Genomic DNA, 26,040 nt, shown 5'->3' with positions numbered 1-26,040 from the left:
CAGTATTACATTGTATGGATAATTTTTCATTGCTTGGGAGTCTCCGGTGGCGATCAGTAAACAGCAAGAACCTTCTTATCGTGTTGGGAGTTTCTATGTGGTGTTTAGATACCCTTCTCTGTGCCTGTGCCTGAAATGGGCTCCAGCACCCCCCCCCCACCATAAGCAGCTAATGATATGGAATATGGAACACTTTAGCAATAATCATTTGTGATCCTTGACACATTACCTGCAATGTATCTGGAAATTTTCGATCACATAGTAAAACACATTTTCAGAAAAAAACAATACAAAAAACAACAAATTTTATTTCCTGAAAACAAGTAGACAAAAGCATACGTTAATACCAAAAGACCAAAAACTACTTTTTAGAAGAAAAAAAAAGTATATCCTGAAGTCAAAATTAAAATTACTGTAAGAGAGAAAAGTGATAGAGTTAGGTATTTCTGCAACCCATACAGAACAGGGAAGCTTTATCCCTAATAGCCTACGTAATGGATTTTACCACAAAACAGAGTTCCTCCTTTTATTAAGCCATCGTTCAGCTTGTTCTCAGACATCCATTTCAATCTTATTGTATACGTTTCTACCAGTCCTCTGAGCCGTCTGCATTTTAGCTCAGCCTGATGATTTTAAATTTGTTTGGTGCCGCCTTTTTCAGGTGTTGTGGAAGATTTGCACCCTGTCCATCACTATTGTCCATCCCTGGCTTCTGTGCGTCATTTTCTGACTGTTCTTGTGCCCCCTGTCCTGTATCTGTCCCTTCTGTTTGTTTATCTACAGGACATTCCCCGTTGTAGGTCTTGACGTAATCCGCGACACGCCAGCCCTTGAACTCAGGCGGCCCTGAGCAGATCAAGCCAGTGTGATGGACGCCAGGATGGTGCTTGAGCCAGTAATTTAGGTAGTGGATGTTGTAGTCGCAGAACCACGGGTTGTTGTCCAGTGAGAGCTTCCGTAGGAAGTAGAGGTCCTCTAGTACACTGTACTGGAAGTATTGGAGACTGTTGTTGGAGAGGTCAAGCTCACGGAGGTACAGCAGGCCTGCAAATGCAGCTGGGAGCAGGGAAAAGTGCAAACTAAATTAGTTAGCATTCTGTTGGCATTCATGAGGTTTAAAGAGCAATTTAAGACTCAACAGAGAATAAAATGACTAAAAAGGAAGAAAAATACACACAAAGAAATTGCCACAGTTTAAACTCTACCATAGTTTCTCACAGTCTTTGACATATTTTTTGGCTTTTGGACCGTTTTAGTTCATTGTTGACTGATTGATTATCTTTAAGAATAATCAAGTAATCAAGTCTTTTTATAACCCAGTTCCATAAAAGTTGCAAAACAACGCAAACTTTTTTTCTAGCTTTTTTTCTAGCTTATCAACATACCTGGGTCTTCTAGGTCACATTTTTGGTTTCATGCTGTGCCAAATTTTTTCAATTGGTGAAAGGCTGATTCCATTCATGACGTATGAAGTTTAGCCTTGTCTTACTTAAAATATGCAAGACCTGAAAAAGATGCCATCTGAATAGGAGCATACGTTGCTCTAAAACCTTTCAGTATTGACGGTGCTTTTCCAGATGTGCAAGCTGCCGAGGCCAGTTTCCCTGTATAGACACTGGGTTTCAGCTGGGCTTCATGACACGCAAAATCAAACATTTTGATTTAAAAGGTGACTGCTGATATTCTCAAATGTTTCCAGTCACTGTTAGCTGTCTGATTTTCTAATGTGTGCACGTGCATGCCCATGGATGCATTCTCAGTGGGAGTAATGGGACAGCAAAGACCATTTCACGCTCCCCAGCCTTTGGCCAGGCTTTGATCTTTACAGAGCGGAAAGGGGGGGGGGGGGGGGGGGGACGTATGGAGGTAGAGAACTAAGAAGGAGGGAATTCATGACATTGGGAACTTGAAAAGGAAGACTGAAAAAGTTTTTTTTTGGTTTGGTTGGGTGTTGAGGTTCTTTCAGTGTCTACATTAGCTTTATGAACATTCATCTCCAAGAACAACACAGACAGAGGAAACTATAGCAGAGGAAGGAAGTGTAATAAAGGGGGCAGGGATGCTCGTTTCACCTCCTCCTCCCATGTCTTATCTCTGGACTCATGAGGCTTGAGGCTCTCCCAAATTGGATACTATTCATGTGCTTGTTGGAGCCACAATGACCACATTCATGCTACTTTCCCAGGAACTGAAATACATGAATCCTTTCATCCAACTTTGCCAGAAAGTCTGAAGCACATTTCCTAAAGGCTAAACTGTTTATTAGGGACACTTACCTTTTCTTCCATGCTCTTCAAGAGATCCTAATCTAAGCATCTAAACTTAGAGTCGCGATCCGGTCACTGAAACTTCACTTGCAATAACACAGAAATAATGCCAGCTGGATAAACTGACTTAGTTAAAGACTATTATGAACTTTTATTTATTTATTTATTTAACCTTGGGAGGGACCCTTTCCTTTTACATTTTCTAAGATATAAAGTTATTAGTCTGAGGAAAATTAGGAAAATTAGGCTTTAAGTGCACTGCATTATCCTGTGACCATCAAATTACTGCTTTGTCTATTCTGGGGTTTTGCCTGGCCTAGAAAACCAAAACAATCTGCCAAAGACTTCCATGAAAAAAGTAACACAAATAAGAGAACACTGATGCAATGTGCCAGATTTTTTTATGTTGCATTTTCATTCATGTTTCTTTTCTCTCTGGCCACCTTTCCCATGAAAAGCATAAATAAACAACTTTTTCTTTTGAATATACTCTGAATGTGGACATGATTAAAAAGAGGGTTTGGGGATTTAAACCACATGCCACTGGCAATCACAAGCTCTCACAATTATACTGAATTTCTGTTTGAGTTTCCAGAGAATGTTAGACACAGTGGGGTGAGCTACAGTAGATTGTTTGCATGTGCTGTTGCAGGATAATGAAGCTTTTTGAATTTCCCTCTTTGCCAGAAAAGGGATGGACTCGCACATAATTAGCTCGGTGAGATTAATGAATTCTCACTTTTTAATGGTACTCCTCTATTTCTGAGGTCGAATTTGTATTCCGAATACTTTCTCATCTAGTCCATGTCAATGTCCAATGTTACATATTTCCATAAAAATTGGTTTTTTTTCTCATGAACTATAGTGTAATTTTACATTATTTTGGGAACTGCTGAAATAAACAAGGAAAGAAGCATTTATGTGCCTCTGAAGGAAGGAAAGGATTTGGGAACTCTCTAATAAATCAGTCACAATGCAGTTAAGTAAACTACATTGCAATTTTTTGCCTCTTGAGGCCAGTTGCGAGTAGTTGTAGTGGTTGGTTGCCCAGTGGTTGAGCGTGCAACAACCATCAATGTATTGATAGCCATTATAGGTCAAGGTTGACAAGCAGCTATGTCATTTTGCAGTTAAATTGCTGTCCTGCAGCAACTATTATATGTAAATGGCAACTTGATTAAATTTAATCAGAAACTGACAGCAGACTTTTTCCGTCTTATTGCCATTTTATTGCTGCCTTGACTTGCTTGACTTGCTTTGAAGATAACAGCTAACTGCGAGTGGTCACAGACCTGGTCCCTGTCTTCAAAACAGCCATTTCAAAGGTAATGAGATTGCAAGTTCATTGCATATTCAATCATTTTGCTTGCACTGCAATTTCTAGCCACATTTTCCCCAGTGTGTACCATGAACCTGTTCACAATTTTAAATATGTCACATTTTGATTGACTTGGATGTCCTCAAAATGAACCCTGAGCACAAGCCAGTGAGGCTTAGAGATGAGGTGATAAACAACATCTTTCTAATAAATCACAGATATCTGTTTTCCCTGTGAGTGGCACATGTGCTTCTTTCTCAGGTTCATCTCAATAAATTTTAAATAAAAAAAATAATAATTGTGCAGTATTTCTTGAGGGAAAAAAGTGAAATATCACAATGTGTTCAAGGAGTTTAATCCTCTAGTGGGACATTATAAGACATTCCTGAATAGAGAACTGTGGGAGAATCTGTAGGCAAAGAGGATGGTTGTCCTGCCCCTGCCCTCAAGGAGTAGCCAGAATTTCTGCTTGTTATCATTACAAAAATGTAGTCAAGTATAATTATTGTTTTTCTTGGCTTATTGTAACTAAAATATGAAATTGCATGGTCTTAGTCATTAATGATGCATAGTAAATGCAAGTTAGAGGGAAAAGCTTTTTGAATCTTATTTTAGGAAAAGCCTACAAATATTGTTTGAGTTATTTAAAAAAATCTTTTGATGCAGAACTCAAAATATTGCTAAGAATGCTATCAAGTTATCGATAGTGAATGCAGCCTATCACAAGTACGTCTGCCTGGCAAATAGCAGAAGTAAAAGTTCAAACCTTTGATTTATATTGTTGATTAAAAAACACTTTCTCAAGAGCTAGAAGCATCTATATGATATCATAGGTATGGTAAAATCATTGGACCGCCTTTAGCTTTGATTACGGCACACATTCGCTGTGGCATTGTTTCGGTAAGCTTCTGCAATGACACAAGATTTATTTCAATCCAGTGCATTAATTTTTCACCTAGAACTTGCACTGATGGTAGAGACTGACCGCTGCGCAAAGCCTTCTCCAGCACATCCCAAAGACTCTCAATGGGGTTAAGGTCTGGACTCTGTGGTGGCTAATCCATGTGTGAAAATGATGTTTCCTGGCATTGTCATCTTGGAACATGTCCATGCCATCTTGGAACATGTCCATGCCATCAGGGAAGAAAAAACCCATTGATGGAATAACCTTGTCATTCACTATAGTCAGACCTCCTTCTTGGAGCACATACTGTTGCTGAACCTAGACCTGACCAACCCCAGATCATAGCACGTTCCCCACAGGCTTGTACAGTAGGCACTAGGCACGATGGGTACATCACTTCATCTGCCTCGCTTCGAATCCTGATGCGCCCATCACTCTGAAACAAGGTAAATCTAGACTCATCAGACCACATGACCTTCTTCCATTGCTCCAGAGTCCAATCGTTATGCTCCCTAGTCAATTGAAGCCTTTTTTCCTGGTTTGCCAAACTGATTAGTGGTTTTCCCTTGAGTTCCCTTCGCTTTGTGCATGTTTACTATTAAACCTAGCTCTGAGTTCTACTTTTTTTTTTCTGATGATGGGTATCCTTCCACTTTTTAATAATGCACTAGACAGTTCTTAACCCAGTTTTAGTAGTTTCTGCAATCTCCTTAGATGTTTTCTCAGCTTGATTGGTGCCAATGATTTAACCCTTCTCAAACACACTAACATCTTTTTCACGATCATGAGATGTGTCTTTCGACGCGGTTGTTTATGAAATGAGAAAGAACTCATTGCACCAGTTGGGGTTAAATAAGTTGTTGCCAGCTGAAAGATAATCCCCCATGCAGTAATTGTCCAATATGAGGCTTGTACCTATTTGCTTAGTTAAATCCAAGCCAGGTAGTGTAGTTAGGTGACCCCGAATCCTGCAAAAGCTCCTGTGAAAAGCTGCAATAGGCCTAAACGGCTGAGGCTTCCCATGATGTACTGAGCATTTCTTCTTCACTCACCACTTTTAAATCTCTTTGTTTATACACCACTCTGTATTTAATTATTTTTTATTATTAATCCCTGGCAGAAAACACCTTAAAGAGATTGTTGTGATTGGCTGCTATATAGATACAATTGAATTGAACCACCCTTAAAAATGTAATTTATCTATCTGAGTTGTGCAGTTGGGTCTGTTTTCTGTGCTGTGACAACACAAAATACTTGGATATCCAGATACGAGTGCTCAGATTCACATGTGTGTGTGGGAGAGAGAGAATATGTGAGCGGTGCTTCTGTTACCTGTGTCTATATGGTGCAGGTTGTTACTGCTGAGGTTGAGAAGTTTGAGGTCTTTGGACAGCACAAAATGTTTTGGCTTGAGATGTTTTATTTTATTGTTGGACAGATCCATCCTCACTATGTCAGATGGCAGGTCAGGTGGGATGCTAATCAAATCTGCAGACAGAAAAAGTTCAGAAACATTAGGCCTTCAACTTTCATGATACCTGAAAGACAAAAGTTTTTACTATCATCAGTGCACACAAAAAAAAGATATGTGAACAGAGGGTGTGAACATTTCCGGCTCTTCAACTCAGACAGAAATGTGTCTGCATCTTTATGGCTTCAAGATGGTTTGCAGGTTGTGTGCAACTTTTTACATTTTCAAGATGTAGTCAAAGGGGACATCATGTATGACAACATTTCACTTATTTGCCAGAGGGCTCTTTTCTGCTTACACTGGAAGCATCACTCACACACACTCATACTTGTCTTTGAAGTCAGTAATGCACTAAACAGTCAAAGCGTCCTACGTATCGCAATCTCTATAACAGAGCCTCTCTGGAGTTTTGAATTAAAGTCCCACACCGGAGGTAGATTTTATAAATGTTCCTCCTGCCGTGATGGGGGAGGTGAAATAAAGATTTGACGCTGTCACTACAAAACCACTGAAAATAAAAGGCTGAAACCTGTATGTTCGGCACTAACAATGAATAGATTCAGGTTTCTCTGATCACAGTTTACCTTTTGGAGGTTTTGGATCAAAGCCTTCACAGATTAGACTTTGTGGCTTTGTGGTTTTTTGAGTCATTAGATTTGTTGAACCTGTCATGGTGGGCAACATCATGAATATCTTTTAAATTGGAAGTCCCATCTGCCGTGCCAATCACATTGTAGCGCTGTTTAAAACAGACTAGGTGGCCCATGCAACCTGTATCATCAAAAGGATCATAGCTGATTGTTTGTGAAGCAAAATAGACTGGAGGAAACATAAGTGTGCATAGGCAGCAAGCGCGGCCTAAGACATAATTAAACAATGCTTTGCTTTGGTATTGAATGCCAACTTTTTGTAGATTTGTAAGTAAAATCATGAATGAAATGTGTGTGGCAAAGCATACAAAGATGTTTCCTGAATGTATTTATTTACACAGGCTGCATCAGAAGTATGCTTATGGACACATTTATAGCGCAGATGTTGTACTCTTTACTGCCACAGATGTTATAGCTGGTTTTATTATGCAGGCATGGTGCCATTAATCATCACAGACTCCAAGAAAACACACACACATGCAGCACACACACAGATGTAGCCAACAGACTCAGGAAGTGTAATGATTATTGTTTTGTGATGTGATGCAGGGAAGCAAAAATTGTCTTCAGAGAGCATTCCAGCACATGTTATCAGTCCAATGTGGTGAGAAATTTTCTTCTGGAAAACCTAAAGGGAATCCCAGCCTGCCAATAGGTGTAAATGTGTCTGAAATGTTGTCAAAGCAGCTTTTTAGGAAAGGGAAATGCGGTCATTCCAACATTAGACTTAAACTTCCTGATTCCCTTGTGAGAAATCGGACTTCAGTTTTCCGAGCCAAACGCAAATCCTCCATTGCAAAGACAGATACATCTGTGGTCTTCGGTGTTTTACTATAAATAAAGACCTACGCCTACACTGTGTATTCAGCTGTGACAGTAGTGTCTGTGACCAGAAGTCCATGTTTCCCTCTGGGTAGTAAAAGTTCAACAAAAAGCTGAGCTACGGTGTTTTATCAGGAAGCTTTTATCAGGAGTCACTTTTTTCATGGCACAGATATGGCAGATAAAGTGTTAAGCACTTTCCTGCTTTAACATCTGTTAACATGTATCTACTGATGAGACAGATGAATGAAGGAAGATACGGAGGAAGGACCTGGGTCAGGAAGTGTGAAAGTCATTTATCACTGCACTGGGCTCTCGCTGAATCTGCTGAAGTCATTAGTTCGGTGAACAGCTGTACCTCTTGGACTTTTCTTTTTTTAAAAAGGACTTCATGCTTTATAGCTGCATGAGAAAACGTTTCCTTTTTGGAAACCCAATCTATTTAAAAAATCCATTATAAATATATATATATTTTTTAAATTCTCACAGATGTCATAATCTATTATTTGTAGTCTAAGTTGAATCACCTGGTTCACTTCAACAGGCCAACTTTAAATAACTTTTTAGCACTAATATACGTGGCCACTCACCAATGCAGTGCATAGAGGTTCCTGTATTAGTACAACTAATACTAGTTAAACACAGGAACACAGGGAGTAAATGCAGTATTTACACAGTCTCAATACAAAGAACGAAGCTATTTACATTATTTAGTAGGAGTGCAGAGCATCAATCTGGAAATTTATCTGTGTAACCCACTCTACTATTTATGTGCTAGCACTAAGGATGATTTAAATAGATATGTGGAGTGAAGTACCGGACCGTAGCCAGAGTCTTTTCTTTCTTGGCTTCAGATTCCATAAAATATCATGAAGCGCTTCAGTCATTCCTGCAAAGCAAATATTCAATTTGTGCAAAAACACTGAACTCACTCAGAGCACGTGTTGCAAAACCTTTTTATACTGTTTAGACAGCAGAAAGTGAAGCCATTAATTTTTTACAGTGCTGATGTGATTACAGGGGGTCCACTGTGCATAGTGAATAGTAAGCAGCCATTTATGGCTTTTTTGGAAGCACGCCCCACTTTTGACGGGGGAAAAGGTTACTTCACATGTTTATGTTAGGCAGTATTATGTGTTGCATAGTAGCACTAGGATGCAATAAAGTAGTTTATATATTAGGATGGGCCTTTCTCGGTTCCACATGTCATGTGAGGTCAAATGCACCTTACTTGTTAAATTGTAAATGTAAATGCTTTCATGGCAGAGAAAGAAACACAGATATGCAGTGCAATGAATCTTAGTCTATTCAGAACCCTTAGCAACAGAGTTGAGATTATTATTAAGTGGAAAACCTATTAGTAACTCTGTTTACTTTATATTTATGACGGTGACCAACTCAGTGCTCCTCCCATGCTACATTGATTGCTTCTGTGACCGTTTCACCCCAGTGTGAAAAAGTAAAAAAGTTTCCCAAAAGGTAAACAGTTAACATTGCAGTCAGGACCCTTGAAACCACAGCAACTTCTCCTCAACCTAAAATATGGTCTTTTTTTTTTCTGCTAACGATCTGCCCGCTGTCTGTGATCCACGAGATCCATAGAGAGCTATAACAGTGCTATGAGTGTGGGTGTATGTGCAGCCAAGTCACCATATACAAATGACTCATTTTTGTGCTGCCTACTCAGATGTCAAATGTCCCAAGTTTTTACACAGCACTTGTTACCACTGAAATCTATGATTTACCGGCTGTAACAGCAGCTTTGAAAACAATGTCTAGGAACATAAAACTGGGTTTCTGAGCATCATCATGAGATTTATAATGTTGGGCGGGGGGACTGTTAAAAGATGGAAGATTTTTGCTCTCATTTAACACGTCTGGCTTATGTATAACATCTTACAATATCAGAAGTGATGGGGCTTCCTAGAATATTTTATATACTCTAGTGTAGTTAAGGTTTCTGTTATGCGTAGACACAACACTGGTTCATCCATCAAGTTGGGTGCTTTTTTTATGAGTTTTCAGAATGTCTGTCAGGCTACTCAGCCTGACAGACATTCTGAAAATGGTCATGTACCAAGACTGGACTAAAAATGAGCGAAAAAGCAGCCAATGTCCAAAGGAAAACCTTAAAAGCCTGTGAAAAACACAGAAGAGCTATTGCTCAAGAGTACTTTAACAACTAAAAGATAGTGTGGGTCCTTGGAAGCAAACTATAAAGAACTCAAACTGTTCTTATAACAGTGGCCAAGGACTTTACTAAGACACTGTAGATAAATGGGCATTAACATCACACCATGGCCCTAAAACCAATATAATCACAGTGCTCTGTATAATCTGAGGGGGGTGTCTACTTATCCCTCCTTCTCCTGCTGGGTGAAGATGTTTGGCCTTAGGTCTTCAGTATTCTTGGGGGCTGCGGGTGGCCCGGTTTTCCCCGATCCATCTCTGTCTGCTTCTGGCTCCCGGGCTTCGTTTTTGTGGCTTCTAACCATCATTTTCAAGTACATTCGTGACAAAGACCCATACACATACACACACACTCACACTCGACACTCTCTTTCTCTTTCTCTCTCACACTCACACTCACACACACACACACCTACACACGCACACACACACACCTACACACATACACACTCACACTCTCTCTCTCTTTCTCTCTCTCACACTCACTCACACACACTCACACACACACAGGTATATTGTTGATTTATGCACCTGTGCATTTTCAAAAGTTTGTGTTCCAGGTGTTGTATGTTTATTTTTCTTACAGATGTGGCAGTTGGAGATACATTGTGCTATTTGTACTCTATCCTTTTATTACAGTATGCCTTCCCCATCATCTTCACCTATAACATCTCAAAGTTTCTGGCTTCAATTCTCAACACGTTGGTAGGCAGCTCTAAACACCACATCCAAAAGACATTAGATTTTGTTGACAAAGGGATGTTATTACATCTTTCATTACTGAAGCAGTGGACGCAGCTCGTAAGAAATTACAGAATGACCTCAACTTCAACAACAGGAGCACTCTCAGCACTGACCAAGTGTGTTTGCTTTTGGAACTGTCTTCTTTCCACATTTTTTACAAAAACTGGTCAGCCCAAAACATGGGCAAACAACAGTTTCCCAGTTTCACCCACTGTGGCCAACTTGTTCATGGAAGAAGTGGAAAAGAGGGCTCTGCTGTCCTACCCTGGAACACCACCAAATCATTGGTTCAGGTATGTGGATGACACCTGGGTGAAAATCAAATCTGACGATATACCACGGTTCACTGGTCACATTAACTCAGTGGACCAACACATCAAGTTAACCAAAATATCAAGTTAGCCTTCTTAGACTGTAAGATTCAAAAGTTGATGTGTAACATAAACCAATGCATACAGATCAGTATTTAAGATTTGTTAGTATTTAAGCCACAGAGACACTGTGTCCCTGTGGCTTTCAAACACCAAAATACTCTGTGCCAAAAATTGGTCCACCCCAAGGATCTGGTCCCCCACAGAGTAACGGGGAAAACCCCACAACCTCTGGTGAAGTGCATGGCAAAACACAAAAGAGCTAACTCATCAGACCAAGACTCCGCACTCTATTCACACCTACAGGTTAGTTGAAGAAATCAAGGAGGCCGTTTACTGAAAAAGGGAAAGACCATCTCTGAATTGAAGGAATCACAGCATCTTACAATGTTATGATTGCAGCAATTCCACAACCCTGTGTGAATGGCCATTGATCAGTGGTCTCTGATCAGTGGTTGTTGTTGGTCATGACAATTTCCATATTAATAGTCAAGAAACTGACCTCAGTAGTGCTAGTTTCATGCATCAAGACACTACAACAGTAGTTCATTTGGGCTGAATTACAGCAAAGAAAACTCTAAGCACTTAGATTGTCAAATAGACAAACGATTAGGGGGAAATCATGTAAGTGTAATGCTTAGATTAGATTTCACACGGCTAATACAACTATTAAATGAAAACACAAGTGCTGGAAAAGAACAAAATGAGAAGTAAATATGCAGCGTGGGCATCCTTTCAAATCAAAAGCACAAAACCAGGAATTAACTGTCATGCACAACAGCTGCACCATATTAAGGAATATTCACACAACACATACAGCTTTTATGGTGCGGTGTGGTTTAGAAAGAGGCAGGATGGGGAGAACCATTACTGGGCATAAAAAAGAAAAGTTGTGGAGAGATGGATGGGATGTTCACCCTGTGAGCAAAACAGAGAAACCTTATGATGCTTCAGATAAAGAACATATTCAAATGTCTTACTGTAGAAAAAAAATAATTAGGAAAATATGCAAAAGCTTCTTCAAGTCCTTACAACACAGAAGCTGCATTGTGTGGTTTTGGCTTGTCGATTCTCTATGAAAGACTGCTTTCTCAGGAGGATACAAGCTCGCCATTGATAGATGTATTCAAATCCTCATGTGGGACTTGGTCAGAATAATGGACGCAGAAAGTGTCAGAGTTTCAGTGTGTGTTAAACAGTGTGTTAAATTAAATGGATGGTGAGAGGACAACAAAAAGAAGATAGAAGAGGAACTGGAGAGGCCACATGAAAGTAACCACAAGGGATCTGCACAAATTCAGAAATTGCCATCTGTCTTTTTGAAGGCAACACTGGGGTCACTATGACAACAGTCTCATAGTGACAGCTTAATGCAAAGATAGAACCAGATGTGAAAACCTGGGTGAGAACTTGGACTATATTTGCAAAGTTTAGAGCGCACGTGTAGTGCTGTGATAAAGTAATTGCCCCTAAACCTAAAAACTGGTAAGCACAAGTCCTTGTCAATCAAGTGTTTGCAATGACTGGCAGTGAGTCTTTCACATCGCTGTGGAGGAATTCTGTTGAAGGTCATGCAACAGCATCTCAAATGCCTTTAAGTTTGCACTTTGACTCGGCCAATCCAAAATGTTCATTTTGTTTTGGGGTCAGAAAAGGTGGCTCAGAAAAACAAAGAAACCTTTAGCATGACCCACATGTTAAACGCTGCAAAGCCTCAAAAACCCTCCAATGTGGCTGAATTAAAACAATTCTGCAAAAACGAGTGGGCCAAAATTCCTCTACAGCGATGTCAAAGACTCATTGGCTTCATTGCAATTTTTTTTTCTTTTATTCAGGTGGTCTGTCTAATATTAATATTTATTTGATGATGTGAAAAATCCTATAAAATTCACACAAAAAGAAAAAAGAAAAGAAACGAAGAAGAAGTCAGGAAGGGGCAAATACTTTTTCATAGTACTGCAAAAGTTTAACTCATCAAATGTCACATTACATGATGGGTAATAACAAGAACAAGCCTAAAATACTGGCTGATCAGATAAAGACATCTGCCTTCACACAAAAACCTGTACATGTATGATATATATGAAACCTTACTTTTTAATCCTAACTTTTCCACTACTGAGCAAGAGTTTGAAAAAGGAGAAGAGAGCGCCCAGCCAGGCTCAGACAGCCAGTGTAGAAATTGCTAATAAAACAAACACGTCTCTGCTTGCCGCCTGATTATAATCCAAACATAATTCAACAAAAAAAACTCTTGCGCCTAATTTCAATGAACAAATAAGCAGGACTGTGTCCCGAAGAGCGCTGAGCAAAGCTAATAAATGTGCCTTTTCATATGAAGTACTCCTCTCACAGCAGTTTATCTGTTTGCAACAAAGAAGCGGCCAAGTTTAGCAAAGCACCTGAAATTGGACAAATACTGTCTGATTCAGAAACAATGAAATTGTTCTTTGTCAGAGTTTATTTCATTCCTACATTTAGTTTAATTAAAGCTGATCATTTTTCTGTTATTGCACTAATAATAAACATCTGTGTTTTTCTATAATGTCTTTTTAACTTTGACTAAAAGTTATATCAATATACTAAAGCTAGGATGATACACGAGGTCAAAGTCACATTCCAGAACAACATTCCTTCAATTAGAGAAAATTAATTAAATCGGATTGACAGGTTAGTGAAAACAACTGTTAAATGCCATAATTTTCTATGTACTGCACCCTGGCTTTTCTTTCAGTGAAGTCCTCGAGATACTTTGTCAGTGATAAGAAAATAATCACATCCTACTCCCCACATGGCTTCTTCTTTGTGTTGCGTTTATGGCGTAAATGTAAAGTTGGGCTACTCAGCATCTAATTAGTCTTATAAAGTACTTATATTATAATGGCATCCAAGTTGTGTCTTCTTGCCTCATCTTTCAAGGCAAGAAGACACAGATTTAAAGAATAGGTCACAATGTATAGATAAAGATATAGAGAGACAGAACTTGACAATCTCTCACCTTTGTTGCTGCAGTCCAGCAGCGGTTTGGGAAACATGTACGTGCGGCACATGGAGGTGGCATCTGGCTTCCTTATTTTTGGCGGAGGCTTTGGCCGTTCTACAACTCCAGGTTCTGGCCCCTTGTCTTCCTCACACAGCAGGTCTACAGTCAACTTTTTTAGTTTCTGACCCTTCAGTGAAAGAGGCTCTGCACATATGGCGTAATTGCCCAAGTTGCGGTTGCCTGGCAGCTGCAGTTTTCTGATCAAGCTTTCCAAGGGACACAGGCAGCTCCACGGGTTGTCATAGAGACGGAGATAAGTAAGGCGGGGTAGGGGGAGCAGGACCTCCTCGGAGGCTGTTGTCATTTGGTTGTGCTGGAGGAGCAGGGTTTTGAGCTGGGAGAGGCCACTGAACGCATCATCCTCCACCCTGGAGATGCGGTTCTGCTGGAGATCCAAGCTCTTCAGCTGGGTGAACTGAGCAAACATGTTGTCCCTCAAAACCTGAAAGGAGAGATGTACTTGAGTTGTTTTATTTGCATTTCTGGACAATATGGTAGCATTTACCATCAGCTTACTTGTGCATTATTCTTATCTTTACTGTACTAAAAAACTTCAATCGTCTGCAGTTTGCAGCTTGTAGGAATTTAGCCTCCTACGGCCATTTGACCCCATGTTATACCACAGATTCTATATAAAAAATGGCCATAACTACTGTGGCATTACCCACTGATGTATAGGCAACTGTTTCAGAGCCTGAAGTTTAAAATTCCCATATTGCTGGAGCCAGATGTCAGACATTTGGAAAATACAGTGGTGCACTATGTTAAGATTACCATTTCTGAACAGCAACAGTAAACCCAAAGTGCTGCAAGTGGTGAAAGACACAGCATGGATCAGTTTTCTCTATCTGTAATTCCAAGTATCTAACTTTTCAAATTACATATTTTTAGTGTAAAAAATACATGTTAAAGATGTTTTAAATGATAAAATATATCCTATTTAAATCCAAAACAAAGTGCCGAAGACACAAATAAAAATAAAACAAGATCCGGTTTCCTTCCCGCATAAGTTATACCTGTTTTCATTGCTTTCATCAGTGTCTATTGCTCAGTCATTTCCACTTATTAACCTGCAGGCTAACATTTTGTTTCAGTTCTCTCAGCACCTGCGACATAAACATCCTGTACTTGCTCAGACATGCAAAAAGCTGCACACATAAGGAAGAAAAGTCTGTCTTTGATCTTGCTCCCAAATAACTGGTGCACAGATGTTCATGGCATCAACAAGCCATCTGAAGCATAGAGAGTAATAGATTATGGATACTTAACTCAGGCTTAATTGCTGCAAAGAACCCAATTTCTTGCAAAAAAAAAAGATCTCCAGTCCGCTGTAATTAACATCAGTTGTTATTTTTGCACCAGGTGAACAGAAATCTGCCTGTAAATACCTGAATCCTATTTCTCGCCAGCAGTAGGTGGTGGATATCTTTGGGCCAGTCCTGCATCACAGTGGTCAGCTGCCTATCCTGGCAGTCAAGGTATTTTTCTCCTGACTCCATGTATTCCAAGCACACCTCAGTTTGACGCCTCATGACGCCGGGCCTGCCTCTACCCCGTACATGGCCCCGTGCGCCCCTCTCCACAGCCTTTGACCGAGGGCCTCTCCGGGGTTCCGCTGATCCAAGGAGTAGCAAGAGCAGGAGGGAAACAAGGAGATGCATGACAGGAGAGGAGAGGATGGAGCCTGGCAATCAGGTCAATTTCGGAAGTTGGATGAGGAAGGGATACAGGTCAGTCACTGCTGGTGGCACAAACAGAGGAAGAGAGGGAGAGAAGAAAATGAATTTTCAAAGGTCTTCAGTGGAAACTTCTCACAAAATCCTAAAAGATTTGCAAGAGAGTCCTTAATAAGAACCTGCATCTTGGGCCTTACTGTGTGGAGTTTGGATGTTCTCCTGGTCCATATGCAGGTTTTCCTCAGTACTCTTTATACCAGGAATTTGAGGATTACCTGAACCCATTTGCTGAGTATCACACTTTTTTTTTTAATCTTCATGAGCACTTTGCATTGAATGCTTTTATAGAATAGAAAACATGAAAATGTCAGTGTTTGACATCACATTATTGTGTGCATTTATGTGCAACATAAAGGAGAAGTTGACACAGATAAAGAGTATCTGCTTTATTACAGCATATCTGTCAACATCTGGCAATCTGTCAATATCTGGCAACAACTAAAGCAGTAATGCTGAACATGTTGAAAGAATTAGTGGGAAAGCTGAGTGATTGTGGAGTGGGCAGAAATGGGGTGTGGGGGTGGAAAAGGGGTTTTTGAGAAAAAACGAAAAGACATTTCTCGAGGTTGATGTGTGTTCATAACAGTTTTCTTTTATTTTTTCTTTCAGTTTTATTTATTTTCTGCCTCCAGCCAAACAAAGCTGAATGTTCAAGATCTTCTAAACACAGTTTTTCTCCTTATAATATAGGAATTGTTTGTGTTATAAAGTAGAGGGTCGGGGTGTGTGTGTATTGCATTTGAAATCATGTAGTTTCATGTGTTTAGAGCTATTTTCCTTTATCTAAAAACACCAAGAGTGCTCGATACAGTAACAAGTGTGTTATGTGTATAAATATCTGCCACATGTACGTGTTAGTTGGACAGTTTGACAATACAATATATGTTTCATTATCTGTCAGGTTCCCAGACAACTAGTGAAGATCATCCAGAACCACAGAAACCTGGCCTGGATGTAGTACTGCACATAAAAAGCCATGTAAAGCCACAAGTTTGCGGTTTGTTCACACACCATTTACTATATAGGTCAAACCACCAAAATGTGGCGTGTTAATTAGTGAACTTAAAAGGTAATGTAAGCAGTTTTGTTTTTTTAAATATCAGGGCACATGCAGGCAAGCTGTTTCTACTGGTTTCCAGTCATTTTGCTAAGCAAACAAGGCTGATTGTAGTTTCATATTTACAGCAGCCTACCAAATTTCCCAAATAAACCATTTCTTTTAAAACCACATAGAGCCTGTATGTCTGTTTCTTGGTCTGCTGTTCTTGCCATTTGCACTGTCAAACTCCAACATTGTCATCAGGTGCAAATATGAATATGTCAAGACTGTAAATATTATTATTTATTGCCTAATAATGATGGTAATTGTCTTTTTTTTACTCTACAGTTGGTTGTTCTCACAGCCTGCTGGCTATGTTAATATGCGCATGTGTATGGGTGTGCACATTTCATGCCAAAATATATGAGTCATGAATCCCTTGTGTTATCAGAGCCAAAAAGAAAAAAAGAGGGGGAGGCCGACAGGTCTGCCAACGTGCACCCCGCGCACACATACAGACACACATGTGTGCTGACTAAGGCCAACTGTACCAAACCGCAGCTCTCTTACCGTCTTTCAGACTCATACAGTGGAACAAGCCTGTCAATGCAGATGGTGTCGTTCCATTGTGAAGAACAGACAGGGCATGTAGCTAGCTACAAGCAAAAACAGCTGAGAATGTATCTGGGGAAATACTTTGCACTTCACTGAGAAATCTTCTGTCCATCTACAAATGATCTCTAATCAAATGAAGCAAACATAAACCTTCAGTTTCTTTCACTGAAGCCATTATATGGAGCAATTCCCTTCCAGCGAGCTGTCTCTCCAAACCCAAGAAGAACTTAATGAATTGGTCTTCTAAGTCACTACCTAACATTATCTGCCTAACTGTGCCTGTCTTTCTTCTTTCTATGTATTTATGTGCCAGTGTGCAAGCAAGAGAACATGTTATAGATCCTGTGGTAAATGTTTATGAAGCTGATGAGTGGCATGTTTTAACACAATGAGAGACTTGTGCCACGTATAAAGTCCAGACTAGATTAGACTCAGGTTGAAAGCACAGAGAGACTTGTTGAGGAGATCCAGACACATCCCCTGTGTATCACTATTTAAGTATTTGCCAACGTAAGTGCTTTCAGTTTAAGCCATTTAAACTGGCATAATAATAATAATAATTGTATTATATTATATAAATGACCTCTGCTTACAACCAAGCTATGCAGAAGGGCATCACTGAACCCAGAAGCAAACATCCTACAGCAGCAGAAGATCACACTGGGTGCCGTTCATGTCCACTAAGAACAGAAAACTGAGGCTACAGTTCACACTCACTCGCTCAAAATTAGACAACAGATGATTGGAAAAATGTTGGCTTGTCTCATGAGTATCAATTTCTGCTGTGACATTGTTGGCTGAGTTAAAATTTGGCATAAAAAACATGAAAGCATGGATCCACCTTGCCGTGAATCAATAGTTCAGGCTGCTGGTGGGGTAATGGTGTGGAAGATATTTTCTTGGTGAAAATATTTGAGCCCCATAAAATACTGAGAATGATTCAAACACCACAGCCTAAGTATTGTTGCTGAACATGTCTAGCCCTTTATGTCCACAGTGTACTGATCTTGTGATGGATACTTTGACCAGGATAACAAGCCATGTCACAATAGAGCACCTTTGGGCTGTGGTGGAATGGAAGATTTGCATAACAGATGTGAAGTTGACAAATCTGCAGGAATTGCAGATGCTATCATGTCAATATGGACCAAAATCTATAAAGAATATTTCCAGAAGCTTTTGAATCTATGCCATGAAGAAAAGGGGGTCAAACCCACTTGTGATGTATACCTACCCATTTATATATGTAACTGTGGTGCTGGTCTATCTCTCTTTTTATCTAGTTTATCTGGTTATCAAGCTTCTAGACAACTATTGGCATAGTCACTCTACATTATCCAGCACACATTCCAGCTGTGACCATAATAAACCCACTCAGGCTAAACCCGTCCCTTTGGTTAGCCCCATGGCCACAGCAGACTAGTTTAGTCCTTCCACTCTGGTATTATTTCCCACTCCAGCTACCACTGGTCAGTGTATGCCAACCCAAAGTGGTCAAAGAAAAAGAAAAAGAAAACTATCTCCCTCCATCTTAGAACATCTACAGAAGGCCCATTTATCCTCAGGGGCGTCTCTAAATATCACACAGACTGTTTTCCTGCCACTATAACATCTGTCCTGAACAAGAATAGAGTTTGGTCTAGACGTAAAATGTGGTAGCAACGTGTCCCTGCGTTTTGACTACGTGAAAATAAACCTCTGCAAAGAATTCGAGTCCTCTCTTTTGCCTCAGAGACCTTAATCATAGTTCATTTTTTTGTTCATAATTTTTGTGTGGATAGTGTCATGTCTGTGCCCAGTCTGGAACACAGTTGTATCCACAAGTTCAGCAAAAGTCCTGCCTGCTAGCAAGAGTGACATTTAATTGTCTCCGGGTTACTTTACAACGATAAAGATACAGCATGTTCTTTGAGGTTTTTTTTTTTCTTTTTTCTTGTTGCTAATTACTTTTTTGCATTTCTGGCTCAGTTGTGAGGAATTTATTTTTCAAAGAAACCAATAACTTTTTAATAAGACAATTGATGCATGCAGTCTTTAGATGAGCAAAAGAGCTTTAAGTTGTCGACACAAATGAAAACAAACCGCTGAATAAATACCCAAGTCTGAGGAATATGTTTTGGGGACAGTTTGCAGGGAGTGTTGATCTAACTGAATATATTGTCTCCCTGCTGAACCAGCTTTAATGTGCCTTATCCAAAGTCCTATTATTTTTTACCTTATGTCATTTTATGAGCAGCGCTCGGTGTAACACATAAAAAATTAACAGATTATAACATTCATATTACATTCATACATCTGTAATGCCGTGAACGCACAACCATTCCTACCTTCAGTATTGGAATTAGAGTTACTAATCAAACAGTGAGATTACTTTTGTTGTAGTCTCAGTTTTTAAGCATTCTCTGATTATATACAAAAAGCATATGATCAAAATCAAATTGGATTTTAATTTGCATTGCAACAATTGCCCAATTTTAGTTCACGCATGAGATGTTGTCAGAGGGTGTGGACATTTGCACATATGAATCATAAAATATTTCACATAACAACAACAAAGTGACAGTGAAGTGCAAACTGGACCCTGCCCAGAGACAGCTCTGGTCTGTTGAGAACACAGCATCAAATGCCTTCAAGCACCTACCAAAGTAACGTGTTATAATAAAGCAATAAGTGAAAGATCTCCAGACCCAAGCTGAGTGTATACTGACCCCAACTAAGCACCAATTAAAAGTAGCTTGATTTTTTGGACAGGGATTAAGGCCGAAAATGTCATCCATTTCTACAGTAATCTCTCTTACATTTTTCTGTGAAGTGCTCTCCAGGATGGTTTTTACCAATTATGCTACACTGACCAATCACTTTGTCAGGTACACATGTTGTGTGGCTTTTTAACACAAATTACTAACCAGCCAATCACACAGGAGGAATTGAATGCATTTAGGCATTTAGACATGGTCTAGCTGGCCTGCCGACATTCAAACCATGGATGAGAATGGGGAAAAAAGGAGATTTAAGTGGCTTTGAACGTGGCATGCTTGTTAGCGCCAGACAGGCTGGTCTGAGCATGTCAGAAAGTGCTGATTTATGAATATTCCCACACAATCTTCTCTAGAGTTTACAGAAAATGGCCCGAAAAACAGGGAAAATATGCAATAAGTGGCAGAAAAAGTGCCTTGTTGATTTCAGAGGAGAACTATCACTCTTATAGGAAGTTAACAGTAACTCAAAAAATGTACTATGTGTTCATTTAATCTCGAACTGGTTTGTTGACCATGACATTGGGTTCACTGTACTCAGATGGTCTGACACAGTTATCAGGTCTCAATCCAATAGAGTACCATTGGGATGCGGTGGAAGATTTGAATAACAGGTATTCAGCTGACAAATCTGCAAAAACTGTGTGTTACTAACATGTCAACATGGACCAAAATCTCTGCAGAATGTTTTCAGCACCTTGTTGAATTAATGCCATGAAGAGTTGAAGTGCGTCCAACGACTAAAGGATACTAGCAAATTGAGTGTCTTGTGAGTTTATCTTTAAATGCAACATCTTCTGTATCCAGACAAAATAAGGTATTAGGGATTTGTGTTCATATGCGAATATTTGTATGATTACTCTCAAGGAATCTCTAGTAGTGTAATAGTAACGTAATAAAAGTTTACAGCATTGCAATAAAAATGGATATTGTGCAAAAAACGAAAAGATACAAGTGATTCATTGACTATATGTACAGTAGTACCCACACTGCACAAAATATACACATAATTTAGGGCTGTCAGTACTGGATAATAAAGCAGATAGCAAAGTATGCATACAACAGACACCCGCAGACATATGCCTGAGCATGCTCTGTCTTTGAGTGTCTGTGTATGTTTCTTGAATTGTCTGTGTGGGCTCAAATGGGCCATTTGGGCTCAGTAGACCAGAGCAGACAGGTTGGCCTCTAAAACCATCGCATACCACCTACATCAGGAAGAGGCACTGACTGCAGTTTGGACAAATACAGATGGTGGCTGCTCGTTTATTCGAAAACCAGATGCAAAAGATGTTTCAGACTAAATAGAAACCGCAGGAAGAAAGTGCAAGTCCCAAAGGCAAAATTTAAGTTACCAAAAAAAGTGACATCAGCAAAAGGGAAATTCCTGCTGGCAAAGAGGAGATATTTTTTGTTTGGTTTTAAGTGTCACTGTTTTTGTTAAGCCAAGAACAAAGAAGAAAGCCTTTTGGTTAAAACCCTGGCTAGCTGGGGGAAAACTGCAACAGCAAAGGGTGCCCGTGTAATAGATCTAGTCAGATTATATCTGTGGGTCAAAGCACAGACCACCGGTGACCTCTCGATGACTGCAGGGATATTACATAATCAGGATAGAGCGCTGTTGCTGGTTTACAAATGGTGAAAAGACAAGTCAAAACCACGGCAATGACTTCCAGACTGATGATGAAGCAGGGCGTACCTAAAAAGCAAAAAAATAAATAAAATAAAAAATAAACCCTGAAAATTGTAGTGATTAGTGTAACAGTATATCGCCAGCAAAGCCTTGAGACTGCACAGTGGCTACCTGCACTGGTCGACCACAGAGGATCTTGGTGGTAACAGTGGACAGGCCACTTGGTATGGAAAGAGTTCAGACCGCCAGGGGAAACAGTTCAGAAACACAAGGGCCACTGTGTTAGAGAGAGAAGTGAGAACAAGAAGGGGAGGCTGTAAAAACAAGAATGAGGTTTTCCTGCTTAGCTACTAATACAAAATGTAAAAATTCCATCCAAGTCGCATGCACACGGAAGCCATCAATTGGTAAGTCAGGCAGTTAATAAGAGAAGAAAAAAAGACAGAAAATCGGAGAGCATAGACAAGGAGTGAGCTTATATGTGATAGGTGACTTTTCTTCTTTAATACACTGGAAAGCCTCCCTTGCTTTGACCTTGCTTTGTTTCCTTTGGGTTAACTCTCCTGCATGCCCAAGTGCAACTGTTTAACAGACCTACCGACAAGCTACTCCAAACAGAGAGAGATGAAGACAGGGAAAGAATAAAAGTGCAGACAGTGGGAATGTATAGAAAACAGAAGTGGGAGGGAAGTCTAATAATAATAATCCCTTAATGCTAAAGGAGAGGATGAGACAGTAACAGAGACAGACATGCTGCGCATGTAGAAAGCATTCAAGAGAGAACCCTCACACGTCCCTGAGAGCCTAATTGAAACCATACAAGTTCATTTCTGCAGTGGAGGAAAACTGAGAGTGCTGTGAAAGAAATGTTTGGAGACAGAAAGTGAACGCTTGAGTGTTTCGGAGAGGGTCAGAGGTGCCCCCGCTCACAAAAGCAAACAGCAGAAGGACTTTTCTGACAGAAACGAGCCATTTTGCCTGTCTTTGTGTCTTCCCCCTGCAAGACCCACGAGAAACAGCTTTCTAGAACACTTTGAAATCCAAACACGTGCAAAAGCATGTCCAAAATCAGCAGTTGGTCACCTTTGAGAGTGGCCAGAGTCCAGCTGCATCTGTGCAACTCCTGTACGGGAAAAATGGCCAGCTTTAAGTAAAGATTATGGAGTCATTACCCTACCACCACCACCCATCCTAAAAAACAAAGAGCAGGGGAGGTGCTTTATCTTATTATTATACAATATTTTGCGGTGTTTGATAACATAGTATGTCCTCAACCTTCAGTGTCTACTTTTTTTTAAAAGGGAGTTCAAAAGCTGACACAAGATGTTTAACAGAGTTCAAACACATGCACAATGCCTTCCCCCACCACCCAGCTTTGGTTTGGTGCCAGACACATCTGAGCGGTAAAGACAAACAGAGTTCTCCCACTCGTGTTCTTACCCCAGCGTGCTCTATTTAAATGTAACTGCAACAAGACTGAGAAGAAGGAAGTTTTACTAAAAGGCACCAATGCACTTTGTAATCAGAGTAAACCTGCAACTTTACCAAGTTTCTCTTCTCTCCTTTTCTCCCTGAAGAATTTCAGGGTGAAACCACCCACTGCTCCCACTTCCCAAGCATACGTTTGGAATTTCAGTTAAAAGAGGGCACGTAAATCTGTGTGTGCATATTGCTGCAAGGACATGCGCAAATATAATCAAATATAAGCAACCTGCGAGAAAACAGCACAATCTGTGCAGCAGTGTGTGGATCCTTTAGAATATTCTAACATCAAGCTTTTTGAAAATGTGAATGTTTTTTGCCATTTCCTTGAACTCTCTTGCAGTCCTTCTTCATTTTCAACGAGATAGAGAACCGGCTGCATTCAATGAACATGAAGTAGCACACAACAGGGTTCTAAGGGCGTGGCTATCTATAATTTCTTCCTTACAGTGCAAAGAGGGTCCAAGAAAAGAAATTCACCTCTCTCCCTGGCAGAAGTGGTGCTCGGCTCAATCTGTTGCAGCAGTGTGAGCGGGACCACCAGCCAGTTACATAACATAAGAAGGAAGCATCTGAAACAAGAACTTGGATGTTTCATTCCTGTTTTTTTTTTGTTTTTTTTTCTCTTTTGCTGCTTTTGCAGAGATTTCAAAATTAATCTCTGGCGACAATGATCCCCATCCGCCCACACGCACATTTTAAAATAAACTTGGCACCTCTTCAGCACTTCCAGCTAAAAATTTCATAGTGGAAAGAATGCTTACTTCAGCAATTCAACAAATCAACAAATACAGAGCAAGAAACAAGAGAGAGCTTTGCTGAAATTATTTTTTAAAAGATTTTCTAATCTCCTCCCTGTTTATGAGTTTTAATTGCATTTTGCATGTTCTACACACTTGTGTGTTGCTCATTTCTGCCCTTTCAAAGCTTCACATTTGTGATGAGTTGTTATTGAGTTAGTGTCTGACACTCAATCCAGAATTTCAATTTTGCTTCTGCATTTGCCAAAACTTGTCTTTGACTCTCTTACTATCAATCCTTTAGTAAGTAATGAAAACTGACAGAGTTTTTTCATTCATTGTTAGTGCACGCCTTTAAACTCCCTGTAATTTCTAAAGAACAAAGGGGTTAAAACAAAGGGGAAGTAATATATGTCTGTTAAAATTAAAAGTCAACACTTTGGTACATTTTATTGCTACATACTCTGCAACTTTGCACCCTTTACTTTATGATTTAACTGGTTCACTGTGGCCTTTTGTTAACACTTGGAGAATCAGATTTTGTTAAAGAAATACACTTTGAACAATCCCAAGGTTGCAAACTTTTATATATAAAGGTCTGATGCACTATTTTTTTTCCTACCTGTGCAGGGTGAGAATCTGACCTGGGCTCATCCACTAGAACCTGCAGATCTCCGGTTGATCCTGTATCCCAGGCTCCTAATCCTGTCATGAGCGCTGCATCCAAGCCAAGAAAATCTGCCTGGCTGCCTGTAAACTTAGAGCCTGGAGTGAGGGACGAATGAGTGGCTGCGCTTGCTCTCTCTCTCTCTCTCTCTCTCTCACCTTCCCTCTCTCTCTCTCTCTCTCTCTCTCTCCTTTTCTCTCTCATGAACTCCTTGCTTTTCACCCACTCAGCTAGACTGTACTGAAAGTGTGAAGAGAGAGACACAGAGAGAGAGACTGCAAGCAATGTAAAACTGATTCTCGAAGGAGCTACAAGGCTTTGTCTGGTTTAGCAGTATGCACACACACACACAGACATGTGTGGGAGGGCTCCAACCCTGCACTGATTCCGTCTTGAAGCAGTGGACTTACCCCCAAGATGTGCTGCTAACTGGCCTGATAGAGAGTACTCTGAGTAAGAGAGAGCTTGTGAAGTCATGCACTCGCCCACCAATGCAAACACCAGTGTGCCAGCCTGTCTGTCTCTTTCTTTTTTCTGTTGTGCTACTCAAGGAAGAAAGAACCTTCTAGATTTACCTTAAATCTTTACAGGCTTGTTCCAAAATAACTTTGGTCCACTTCCAACATCTGCTTCAGTGGTGAAGCACTGTTTTGTTATTAGTCCTTGGAAGATGTTACATACATCTTGCAAGCAGAGCGTGGGGTTTCACAAAGTTTTGCAAACAGTTTGCCACTCAACACCTGGATTGCATCAATTTAGGATACAACAGCACAAGAGAAGTAACCAGAGCTCATTTGGAGTTTTATACTATGTCCTCACAGTATGGGTTTAAGTATCAGCACCTTAACATTTGTGCTTTGTACTCCCCATAAATCATTGCCATTACATTTGGCTGATGTTCATGCAACGATTAATCTGTCATATTTGATTGCTTGTTACAAGAACCGTGTCAGAAATTGTCTTTGGAAACTATTTGACAAAGGGCAGGTCCTTTCACAAACAGATGACTGAATGGATCTTCTATTTTTAACCAATCAGCAATGAAACATTGGGTGCAGAGAGCATCAAAGAAGAAAAACAAGCTGCAATCTAAGAATTCAAGAGAATTAACAAGCGGTTTGTGTTGTCAGCTGTGTATTTAGTATATAATCAGATGATTCTGCATTTGTCCATAAAAAGCAAGCAAGCCACTATATTCTACAGGTTGGTGAATGGCAAGAACCTGCAGCAGTTCAGCTCTAAACACATAACCTCGACTCAAGATGGGCTCTCTTCTAACACTGTCTTGCAAATTCTGCAAGAATCCCAACCACAAGTAAAGCTGCTCCATCTTGACTTTAAGCACGATTCTTACATTAAAATTGTATCCAGTGTGTTAAAATACTTGAACCATGAATTTCTGGTAGAGAGCAGATTTCATGGTTCTATCAATAGCAAGTAATCCAGGCCCAGACCATCACACTCCCATCACCATGCTTTGCTACTGGTATGATCATCTTTTTATAAAATGCTATATTAGTTTTACATCAGTGATGGCACTCAAACCTTCCAAAAAGTTGAACTTTTGCCTCATTGGTCAACAGAATATTTTC

At 40.0% G+C, this 26,040-nt stretch overlaps 1 protein-coding gene across 1 annotated transcript; it reads right to left on the bottom strand.

Moving 5' to 3' along the window:
* Nucleotides 1–526: 526 nt before the first annotated feature.
* On the bottom strand, nt 527–24,493 carry lrrc17 (leucine rich repeat containing 17). The gene is made up of 5 exons (XM_085376237.1): nt 24,404–24,493; nt 15,169–15,518; nt 13,736–14,222; nt 5,822–5,977; nt 527–1,056 (listed from the first exon to the last, which is right to left on the bottom strand). Exons 2-5 carry the CDS (start codon nt 15,439–15,441, stop codon nt 614–616), a joined length of 1,359 nt encoding a protein of 452 aa, XP_085232363.1. The 5' UTR covers nt 15,442–15,518; nt 24,404–24,493; the 3' UTR covers nt 527–613.
* Nucleotides 24,494–26,040: the final 1,547 nt, after the last annotated feature.

This window comes from Diplotaxodon limnothrissa, linkage group LG17 (genome assembly GCF_057381915.1).
Source record: "Diplotaxodon limnothrissa isolate DT_005_m linkage group LG17, D_limnothrissa_male_GT1.1, whole genome shotgun sequence".
Lineage (NCBI taxonomy): Eukaryota > Metazoa > Chordata > Actinopteri > Cichliformes > Cichlidae > Diplotaxodon > Diplotaxodon limnothrissa.
The sequence above is the reverse complement of the archived record's forward strand: the minus strand, read 5'-3'. Positions and strand labels throughout refer to the sequence as shown.

Coding starts and splice junctions, on each gene's coding strand:
- lrrc17 (XM_085376237.1), bottom strand. CDS start 15,441: ATGCATCTCCTTGTTTCCCTCCTGCTCTTGCTACTCCTTGGATCAGCG. Junction 14,223..15,168: donor TGGCGAGAAATAGGATTCAG/GTATTTACAGGC, acceptor CTCTCCTTTCAG/GTTTTGAGGGACAACATGTT. Junction 1,057..5,821: donor CCTGCACCATATAGACACAG/GTAACAGAAGCA, acceptor CCCTGCTCCCAG/CTGCATTTGCAGGCCTGCTG.